The 11,191-nt window shown below is 51.8% G+C and overlaps 1 protein-coding gene across 1 annotated transcript; it reads right to left on the bottom strand.

The window, feature by feature from the left end:
* Nucleotides 1-2,825: 2,825 nt before the first annotated feature.
* MLLT11 (MLLT11 transcription factor 7 cofactor) lies at nucleotides 2,826-8,490 on the bottom strand. Its single transcript, XM_038768740.1, has 2 exons — nucleotides 8,325-8,490; nucleotides 2,826-4,644 (listed from the first exon to the last, which is right to left on the bottom strand). The coding sequence occupies exon 2, from the start codon at nucleotides 4,637-4,639 to the stop codon at nucleotides 4,382-4,384; it is 258 nt and encodes an 85-aa protein (XP_038624668.1). The 5' UTR covers nucleotides 4,640-4,644; nucleotides 8,325-8,490; the 3' UTR covers nucleotides 2,826-4,381.
* Nucleotides 8,491-11,191: the final 2,701 nt, after the last annotated feature.

The following is an 11,191-nucleotide window of genomic DNA, read 5'->3' as shown; positions in this document are numbered from 1 at the left end:
CATATAGAGACAGTCCCTACCCAACTGTGGGCTCACAGTCTAAAAGGTTCACACAGCCGCTGCTTCTGACTTAGGCTGGGCGCTTTCGCATTTTCACCTGCCGCCGCCCCTGCCCCTACCAATGTGCCCCGAAGCGGTTACCTCACTCGCTTACTCACAGGAGCCAATCCGGTGCCCAAATCACAGAGTTCCCCATCAGGTCTGCCCGAGTGAAGAGGCCATACCCATCTCCTGCCCCTCCAAGAGGCCTTCCCTGACTAAACCCTCCTTTCCTTTTCTCCCACTCCCTTCTGCGTCGCCCTGACTTGCTCCCTTTATTCATCCCTCCTCCCAGCCCCACGGCACTTAAGTACGTATCTGTCATTTAATTCTATTAATATCTGTCTCCCCCTCTAGACTGCAACCTCATTGTGGGCAGGGAATGTATCTTGTCTATTGTTCTATTGTACTTTCCCAAGCACTTAGAACAGTGCTCTGCACACAGTCAGTGCCCAATAAATACGATTGACTGACTGACCCTCCCAAGGGCCAATATTTCCTTCAGAGTGCAGGGGAGAAATGGTGGGGGGCTTAGGGCTGGAGCCTCTGAAGAGCTCATGGATCAGGAAGACCCTCTTCAGGGTCTCTCCGGCTCCACTTGGGATCGCTCAGGTTTCACAGTAATAATAATAATTCTGATATTTATTATGTGCTTAGCCCTGGATCCCCGTTTCACAGATGAAGTAACTGAAGCACAGAGAAGTTACATGACTTGCCCAGGGTCACACGGCAGTCAAGTGGAGGAGCCAGGATTAGAACCCAGGTCCTTCTGATTCCCATTAGGTCATGGATGACCTAATGCTTTCGTCCTAGACCTGGTGTGGGTGAGATTGGGGTCCAGTCCCCAAACTGAAAACAACCACTGGCCCCTCCCCACCAGTTGTGAACCCAGGGGTGGGTTCCCACTCCTAGCACCCCCAAAGAGCTAGCTCCTTCAGCTGGGCCCTCCCATTCAAGATGGGAGAAGCAGTGTGACCTGTTGGATCAAGCACAGGCTTGGGGCTCAGAAGGACCTGGGTTCTAATCCCAGCTCTAACACTTTTCTGCTGTGTGACCTTGGGCAAGTCACTTCACTGTTCTGGGCCTCAGTTCCCTCATCTGCAAAATGGGGATTAAGACTGTGAGCCCCATGTGGGACAAGGACTGGGTCCAGTGTGATTGTCTTGTATTTACCCCAGCACTTAGTACAGTGCCTGGCACACAGTAAGTGCTTAACAAATACCATAAAAAAAAAATGGGAGGGTCCCATTTACTCCATCAATCCAGGGGAAGAGCCACAAAACGTGGGACGACTTAATCACCTTGTATCCCCCCCCCCTCCAGTGCTCAGAACAGTGCTCTGCACATAGTAAGCGCTTAACAAATGCCATTATTATTATTATTATTAAAACCCAACCAGGTCAGGATGGGGCCTCTTCCCTGCCCCCCAGAGCCCACCCAGGGGGTCCCCCCCATCCATGAAAAGACAAATCTTCCCCTAGAGATTGGCCTAGTGCTCCCATGGGTGATAGATAGTCAGTCCCAGACCTGGGAAGATCATCAACAACTTTATTCCTCGTTGGAAAACGGCAGCCCAACAAAGCGGTAATGACGGGGGACGGGAAGGATTCAGGGGTGCCACTCTGACGAAGAGGGATGGAGTCGGGGGTGGAGGTGGGGGGCATCGAGAGGCGGAGGGGAGCAGGAATTATTTCAGCCATCGGTTGAGCCAGGCCCTATTCAGCACCCCTCGGTCCCACTTGGAGACCGTTTTTGGGGGACACTGGAGGCTCTCCAGCCGGTTGTGAGGAGAAAGGCGAGCCAACCCCCAACAGCGTGCAGGTCGGTGGAGCTGGGGGGCTCCTGACGAGATGGCGGCAACAACAGCAAGATTCCTTCCATGTCTGTCACAGGCAGAGCTTAGAAGCCGACGGAGCTCAAAGAAAAGAAGGGGATCTTTTCCTTCGTTTTCTTCCATCTCTCCCTGCCGGATCTGGACTCCATCTCTTCAGGGGGTAGAGCCGTCGGAGAGAAAATATCCCGGTGGGACGGGACGTGGAGAGGGTGGGTCACTATTTCTAGGGCTGGCCGGGTGTGCGGCGTTAAAATGTTTCTTTTCCTCCGGGTACGGTCCATCTTGATGGGAAGGGGCAGCTTCGGACAGAGCACGAGATCAGAGGGAGGGGGCGGGGCAGAGGCTCTCACTTCCATCTGTTTCGACGCTCAGGTTCCAGAAATAAAATCAAAACGAAAACCAGGACTTTTCAGGGCTTAACACCAATTACAGAAGAAGTTCCTTGTGGGTAGGGAATGCGCCTTGGGTTTCTGTTTTAAATAAAATCTGTAATTTTATTGATTTCTATTAATGTCTGTCTCCCCCTCTACACTGTAAGCATGCTGAGGGCAGGGAATGTGTCTGTTTTATTGTTATATTGGACTCTCCCAAGCATTTGGTACAGTGCTCTGCACACAGTAAATGCTCAATAAATACAATTGACTGACTTCCCCAAGGGCTTAGTGTAGTACACTGCATTCAGTACCCATCCAAAAAGTATCTCTCACCCACCCCACCCGCACACAGAAAGCTCTAAGAAAAAGCGCTTTCCAATTGACTTGGGCAAGTCATTTCACTTCTCTGTGCCTCAGTTTCCCCAACTATAAAATGGGGATATCTGTTCTCCCTCCTACTTACATCATCAATCGTATTTATTGAGCGCTTACTATGTGCAGAGCACTGTACTAAGCGCTTGAGCCCCACGAGGGACAGGGACTGTGTCCAACCTACTTCACTTGTACTTACCCCAGCACTTAGAACAGTGTTTGACACACAGTAAGCACTTAACAAATACCATTTAAAATAAAAAAAAAATACCACTGATCGACTCTTTCTCTGGCAGGATTCTGTTGAGATGGTTTTTCTTCAGAAGAAAGGTGATAAACACTCCCCACTCCTCTCCTCAGCCCATCCGTCAAACTCAGCCGAGAACCCCTAGCTCTGAGGTGACACGCACACCCAACCAGAGAGAGTGAGGATGGAAACTGTACATTCTTTGGGTGAAATCCAGGGTGATTTGGTGGGAACCTCAGGCAAGTCATTTCACCAATCTGGGTTCTGGAAAGATGGAGAAACATTCCACTCTCCCCTTCTTAGACCGTAAGACCCGTGTGGGACCGGGATCGGGTCCAACCTGATTAATCTTGAATTTGCCTCAGCGCTGAGTAAGGAAATCCCTTAATGCCATAGCATTATTAATAATTATAACAATAGACCAACAGTCCATCCAGACCCCGGTTCCACTTCAGCCCGGGTCAACAGGATGTCTGGAGGAACTGTGTGATGGATGCCCTCTTGGACCATCCAACCTCTCTATCTTTTCCGGCTTCCATCCATCCCCAACTCTCCCTCAAGTGGCCCACTGTGGGCGGCTCATCCACGGACCAACCCCTAATCTCCCCCAACCCCGACCTCCCCCGACTCATCTCTGATAAATTCAGTTGCTCAACTTTCCAGCAAGGGTTGATTTCAGGAGCTGACCTTCCCCTATCCCCTCCTAGGGGGAAAAGGGGAGAAGCATTTCCTGTCTTGGGTCTCCCGGAGCCCCCCAACCCAGTTTGGCTCGCCGACTGTCATCAGCCCACCGCTTTTCGATTCGTTTGGACAGTCGGGCCGCCTTCGGAAAGGGGCGGGACCGTGACAGCTGAACGGATCCAGAATCCAGAAAGAGCCACCCCTTGGGACATTAGTGAGTCTGTTTTGGCTCAAATGGGAGGCTTGCTGGAGCATAAAACACCTTGCCAAGAAGACCTGAATTTTTTTTTTTATAAAAAAAGGCAGTTCACTCTCCCCTCTGGGCTTTTTGGCCTGTGAGGTATCTGCAACACTGGCCTAGGTCGGGGTGCAGAATGTCACCAGGTCTCTCTGTCCTCCTTCCCCCCGCCCTCCCGGCTAGTTCTGCTCTTTAGATTCAATTTTCTTCCCTCACTGACAGCCAGCTCCTCTGCTGGGATAAAACTTGGGAAAAAGAGGAAGATCGGTGGGGGTGGAGGAAGGGAGGGAGGGATCCTGGAGGTGGTCCCAGCTCTCAGACCTGGCCTGACCTCTTGCTCCCCCCTACCCAAAAACTGGTGGATTCCCTTTGAGTGGCCGAAATGGCATCATGAGGAGTGGGTGGCGAGGATAGGGAAAGCAGCAATAATAATAAGAACAATAACTTAATAAATAAAAAGGAGGGGCAAGCTCACAAATAAATAAATAAATAAATAAATGAAATAAACGCCTGGCTGCTCCACAGCCCGAACCTCGACAGAGGGCAGAGGGGGCGGGGGTGAGGGGGGGTGGATGGGGAGAGGGAGGGCTCTGCCATTAGATCAAGTCCAACTCAAAGGCGTGGACGTCGGCGATGGGCACCCTCCAGAAGTTGAAGGCGTTGAAGGGCAGGAGGGCGTCGTCCTCGGAGGGGTCCTCGCGCCCGGCCCCGCCCAGCTTGCCCCCACCACCTCTGACCTCGTAAACTGTGAGGTCGGACAGGCCCAGACCCTGCAGCTCGGACACGTCCAGCTCCGGGATGGGGGCTCTCCAGAAGAGGAAGGAGCTGTACTGGCTACTCACTGAATCCAGCATGTTGCCTTTGGAAAGAAAAAAAAAAAATCAGCAGCATCAGCTGACCGCCGGGCATGCAGTGGGAGGGGGAGAGGAGGGGAGGGGCAGAGGGAGAAGGCAGAGATACCTGGGGTAATAATAATAATAGTAATAATAATAATTTTACTTGTACATATCTATTCTATTTATTTCATTTTGTTAGTATGTTTGGTTTTGTTCTCTGTCTCCCCCTTTTAGACTGTGAGCCCACTGTTGGGTAGGGACTGTCTCTATATGTTGCCAATTTGTACTTTCCAAGCGCTTAGTACAGTGCTCTGCACATAGTAAGCGCTCAATAAATACGATTGATGATGATGATGATGATTTTGTTAATGTTTGGTTTTGTTCTCTGTCTCCCCCTTCTACACTGTGAGCCCACTGTTGGGTAGGGACTGTCTCTATATGTTGCCAACTTGTACTTCCCAAGTGCTTAGTACAGTGCTCTGCACACAGTAAGCGCTCAATAACTATGATTGATTGATTAATAATAATAATAATTGTGGTATTTGTTAAGCGCTTACTGTGTTCCAGGCACTTTACTAAGCGCTGGGATAGACAAAAGGTTGGACACAGTCCCTATCCCACATGGGGCTCACAGTCTTAATCCCCATTTTCCAGATGAGGTAGTCAAGGCAAAGAGAAGGGAAGTGACTTGCCCAAGGTCACCCAGCAGGCAAGTGATGGAGCTGGGATTGGAACTCAGGTCCTTCTATCCACTAGTCAACCAGTTGTATTTATTGAGTGCTTACTGTGTGCAGAGAACTGTATTAAGTGCTTGGGAAAGTACAATATTGACAATATCTAATGCCAGGCCATACTGCTTCCCATTTGTCTAGCCTCTGGCCCCTGCCCCCAGGAGGCCTCCCATCCGATAGGGGTGGAGGGCCAGGGTCACCAGGTGGCCCAGGGTGATTCAGGAGATGGACATGGGATGGCTACGGCCCAGACCGAGCGGGACTGGAGCGGGGAGAGGGAAGGGGGTTGGGGAAATGGGAAGGGTTAGTCCAGGGTGGCTTCCTGGAGGGGGAGGAGAGAGGCCTTGAGCTGGCAGGAGAAGGGATGACTGATGGGCAAGGGCTAGAACACCTGACAAAGTGAGGAGAAGCAGGCCAAGCTGTAGCACGGTGGGTTGAACTTGCCTTGGCTCGAAATGTACCGAGAGAAGGAACACCACCAGCAAACTTCCTGCCCCTGGGGGGAAAATGATTGTACAAAGTCTCCCCACAGTGTTCTCCGAAGACTCTGAGAAGCAGCGTGGCTTAGCGGCTAGAGCCGGGGCCTGGGAGTCAGAAGGACCTGGGTTCTAATTCCGGCACTTGTCTGCTGGGTGACCTTGGGCAAATCACTTCATTTCTCTGGGCCTCGGTTACCTTATCTGTAAAACGGGGATCAAGACTGGGAGCCCCATGTGGGCCACAGACTGTGTCCAACCTGATTTGCTTGTATCTCCTCCAGTGTTTAGAACAGTCCCTGGCACATAGTAAGCGCTTAACAAATACCATAAAAAAGAAGCTCCTATACTTTTCTGTTCAGCCAGACAGAATCGCTACCAAGTCAAACCCCATTCTGGTGCCGAGTGGAAATCTCACTTTGACCACATCCAAATCAGAGAGCCGTTTCTTCCTTCTAGATTTCCTTCTTGCCTCCCCCTCTAGATCATAAGCTTCTTGTGGGCAGGGAATGTGTCTGTTATAGTGTTATTTTGTCCTCTCCCAAGTACTTAGTACAGTGCTCTGCACACACTAAGTGCTCAATAAATATGATTGACTGATGACTCCTCCCTCTGCCCGGGTGGTCAGATCGGGCCCAGAAGAGAAGCTGGCACCCCTTGCCTAATAATTCACCCTTGCAGCTAAATTACCAGCCTGCACAAATTGGGGGTGAGGGGAATGCTTCTCTTTGTACATATCTATTCTATTTATTTTATTTTGTTAATATGTTTGGTTTTGTTCTCTGTCTCCCCCTTCTAGACTGTGAGCCCACTGTTGGGTAGGGACTGTATATGTTGCCAACTTGTACTTCCCAGGCGCTTAGTACAGTGCTCTGCACACAGTAAGCGCTCAATAAATACGATTGATTGATTGATTGATTGATTCTCTTTGAGCCAGACATCATTCCTGGGCGGGGCCTGTAGCTTTGGACAAGGCTCCTTAGGGATGCTTCTCGACCACTGCAGAGGCCCAGAATACCTCACCAGCTGTTTTCTCGGACTTCCTCCTCACCCGCCTTCTTGGGGAGGGGCTGCTTGGACAGAGGGGAAAGGAGATGAGCTAAAATATGGCTGGACCATCCTCCCGAGGCCCCTGGTCATGCCCCCTCACCCCCCTGCCACTCTGGGAAATAAGAGGGAGAGGAGGGGCACGTGTGGGGGTGATTTTCTAATGGGGAGTTTCCAACCCCATCTGCTCCCTGGGAGGAGGGGAGGGGGCATGGGCAGAGTGGGGGGTTCAGGAGGGGGAGGGGGGGTGGAGGGGGCAGAGGTTTTCTTTAGGGTGAAAGCAGAGCCCTCCCGGCCGGTCGCCAGTCTCTTATTACCCAGCTTCGAAATAGTGAGCGTGAGTCAGCAGAGGGATGGGGGGTGGGAGGATGGATGGAGGGGCTGGGGATGGGGGTGAGGGGGGATGAGGAGGTAGGGAGGGGCAGGGGCCAGGCCAGAGCCAGACTCTTGGGGGTCTGGGGGGGTTTATCTCCCCCAGAGACTCGACCCTTCCCCACTTATAGGCACCCACGTGGATGCGCATGGACCACGCCATCCGCAGACACACAAAGAGTCGGACACACACACCCCCATCCCACACCCCACCCCAGACAACCGCTGGCTCACAAACAAGGGGGAAACCTTGGGGGGCCCAGCCCGGCCCCCTCCTCACTCCACCAGCCTCCTTGGGCGGTGTCCTGGCCCAAAGTTCAGATGAAGGGGTCAGACCCCCGTGTTAACACTACAGCAGGAGCCGAGGGGGGCGGAAATGAAGAGGGGGGCCACGGGTGGGGTGGGGCCCCCCTCAGTCTCACCCATCCCCGCAACCTGGAGCAGGGAAATAGGAATCTGGAAACCGTGGGGTCGGGTGGGGTGCGGGGAAAGGAGGGAGAGGGAGATTATGGGAGAAGCAGAGATGGACAGGGAAGGGGAAGGACAGAGATGCAGAAATGGACAGAGATGGCCAGGGAGACAGAGGTGGGCAGAGATGGGGAAGGAGGGAAGAGACGCCTGGAGAGGAGAGAGCAGGGGAGTGGGGGCAGTCGGAGGGTCTGTGGGGAGCCGGGAGCAGGGTCCCGCAGAGAGAAGCCGAGGGAGGGGGGGCAAATCAGCCTCTAGACCATCCCCCACCCATCCTGAGATCCCCTCTTTAACCTCAGCCCAATCCACCCGCCCATTTCCCGTCCACCCTCCCCAAACCCAGGCCCCCATCCATTTCCCAGTCCCCCTCCCCAACCCCGCCCATTCCTCAGTCCCCTTCCCCCACCCCCCACCCATTCTCATTCATTCATTCAATCGTATTTATTGAGCGCTTACTGCGTGCAGAGCACTGGACTAAGCGCTGGGGGAAGTACAAATGGTCCCCAGCCAACAACGGGCTCACAGTCTAGAAGGGACTAGAAGGGTCCAAACCTAGCCCTTCATTGCAAGACGCAGACCCCCTCCCCAGCCCCCCTCAGGTCCTGTCACCTGTGGGCAAAGGAGGGAGGGTCTCCCGGGCGGCTGCAGGGGAGGGATGGGGCAGGGGGGGTCCGATGCAGAGGCAGGCTCTGGGTCTCTGTGGGTCTCTGTGTCGGCCTCTGTCCCTGTCCGAGGCTCGGGCTCTTCTGGCTGCGGCGTGTGCTAGTTCCCTGCCTCCCCCTGCAATGCAGCCCCTCCTCAGGAGGCGGGAGAGATGCCCTCCCTTCCTCATCTCTCCCATCTCCCCTCCCCTCCATCTCCCCGCCCCCCTCGGCCGGCCGGCGGCGGGGAAAGGCCGAGGCCCAAACTCATTGTCCGCTCATTCTTTCAATCGTATTTATTGAGCGCTGACTGTGTGCAGAGCACTGGACTAAGCGCTTGGGAAGTCCAAGTTGGCAAGGTAGAGAGACGGTCCCTACCCAACAGGGGGCTCACAGTCTAGAAGGGGGAGACAGGGAACAAAACCAAACGTATTAACAAAGTAAAATAAATAGAATAAATATGCACAATCAATCAATCGTATTTATTGAGCGCTGACTGTGTGCAGAGCACTGGACTAAGCGCTTGGGAAGTCCAAGTTGGCAAGGTAGAGAGACGGTCCCTACCCAACAGGGGGCTCACAGTCTAGAAGGGGGAGACAGGGAACAAAACCAAACATATTAACAAAATAAAATAAATAGAATAAATATGCACAATCAATCAATCGTATTTATTGAGCGCTGACTGTGTGCAGAGCACTGGACTAAGCGCTTGGGAAGTCCAAGTTGGCAAGGTAGAGAGACGGTCCCTACCCAACAGCGGGCTCACAGTCTAAAAGGGGGAGACAGAGAACAAAAGCAAACATACTAACAAAATAAAATAGAATAGATATGTACAAGTAAAATAAATAAATAAATAGAGTAATAAATAGGTACAAACATATATACAGGTGCTGGGGGGGAGAGGAAGGAGGGGGCTCAGTGTGGGAAGGCCCTCCTCCTGCAGAGCGCCTCCTCATCGACGGCCCGGCCCCTCCCGCTGTCCCGGAGCGGGCCGGATCCAGGCGGTGCCCGCACAATCCGGGGAACGGTCAATCAATCAATCAATCAATCAATCGTATTTATTGAGCGCTTACTGTGTGCAGAGCACTGTATTAAGTGGGAAGTACAAGTTGGCAACATATAGAAACAGTCCCTACCCAACAGTGGGCTCACAGTCTAGAAGGGGGAGACAGAGAACAAAACCAAAAATACTAACAAAATAAAATAAATAGAATAGATATGTACAAGTAAAATAAATGAATAAATAGAGTAATAAATAGGTACAAACATATATAGAGGTGCTTTGGGGAGAGGAAGGAGGGGGCTCAGTGTGGGAAGGCCCTCCTCCCGTAGAGCGCCTCCTCATCGACAGCCCGGCCCCTCCCGCCGTCCAGGAACGAAATCAATCAATCGTATTTATTGAGCGCTTACTGTGTGCAGAGCACTGGACTAAGCGCTTGGGAAGTCCAAGTTGGCAACATCTAGAGACGGTCCCTACCCAACGGTGGGCTCACGGTCTAGAAGGGGAGGCAGAGAACATAACCAAACATATTCACAAAATAAAATAAATAACAGAATAGAGATGTACAAGTAAAATAAATAAATAAATAGAGTAATAAATATGTACAAACATATATACATATATACAGGTGCCATGGGGAAGGGAAGGAGGTAAGATGAGGGGGATGGGGGGGGCGAGGGGGAGAGGAAGGAAGCGGCTCAGTCTGGGAAGGCCTCCTGGAGGAGGTGAGCTCTCAGTAGGGCCTTGAAGAAAAATATGGAACTCTTCACCCGCCCCCCGCCTTCCCACAGCGCCTCAGAGCAATCAATCAATCGTATTTATTGAGCTCTTACTGTGTGCAGAGCACTGGACTAAGCGCTTGGGAAGTCCAAATTGGCAACATCTAGAGACGGTCCCTACCCAACAGCGGGCTCACAGTCTAGAAGGGGGGGACAGAGAACAAAACCAGACATATTCACAAAATAAATTAAATAGAATAGATATGTAGAAGTAAAATAAATAGAGTAATAAATAGGTACAAACATATATAGAGGTGATGGGGGGAGAGGAAGGAGGGGGCTCAGTGTGGGAAGGCCCGCCTCCCGCAGAGCACCTCCTCATCGACGGCCCGGCCCCTCCCGCCGTACAAGAGCGAAATCAATCAATCAGTCAATCAATCAATCAATCAATCAATCGTATTTATTGAGCGCTTACTGTGTGCTGAGCACTGGACTAAGCGCTTGGGTAGTCCAAGTTGGCAACATCTAGAGACGGTCCCTACCCAACAGCGGGCTCACGGTATAGAAGGGGGAGGCAGAGAACAAAACCAGACATATTCACAAAATAAAATAAATAGAATAGATATGTAGAAGTAAATAGAGTAATAAATAGGTACAAACATATATAGAGGTGATGGGGGGAGAGGAAGGAGGGGGCTCAGTGTGGGAAGGCCCGCCTCCCGTAGAGCGCCTCCTCATCGACGGCCCGGCCCCTCCCGCCGTCCAGGAGCGAAATCAATCAATCAATCAATCAATCAATCAATCGTATTTATGGAGCACTTACTGTGTGCAGAGCACCGGACTAAGCGCTTGGGAAGTCCAAATTGGCAACATATAGAGACGGTCCCTACCCAACAGCGGGCTCACAGTCTAGAAGGGGGACACAGAGAACAAAACCAGACATATTCACAAAATAAAATAATAGATATGTACAAGTAAAATAAATAAATAGAGTAATAAATGTGTACAAACATATATACGTATATACAGGTGCTGTGGGGAAGGTAAGGAGGTAAGATGAGGGAGATTTAGAGGGGGGCGAGGGGGAGAGGAGGGAAGGGGCTCAGTCTGGGAAGG

The sequence above is a fragment of the Tachyglossus aculeatus genome, chromosome Y4 (assembly GCF_015852505.1).
Source record: "Tachyglossus aculeatus isolate mTacAcu1 chromosome Y4, mTacAcu1.pri, whole genome shotgun sequence".
Taxonomy (NCBI): Eukaryota; Metazoa; Chordata; class Mammalia; order Monotremata; family Tachyglossidae; genus Tachyglossus; species Tachyglossus aculeatus.
Note: the sequence above shows the minus strand (reverse complement) of the source record. Positions and strands in the feature narration are given on the sequence as shown.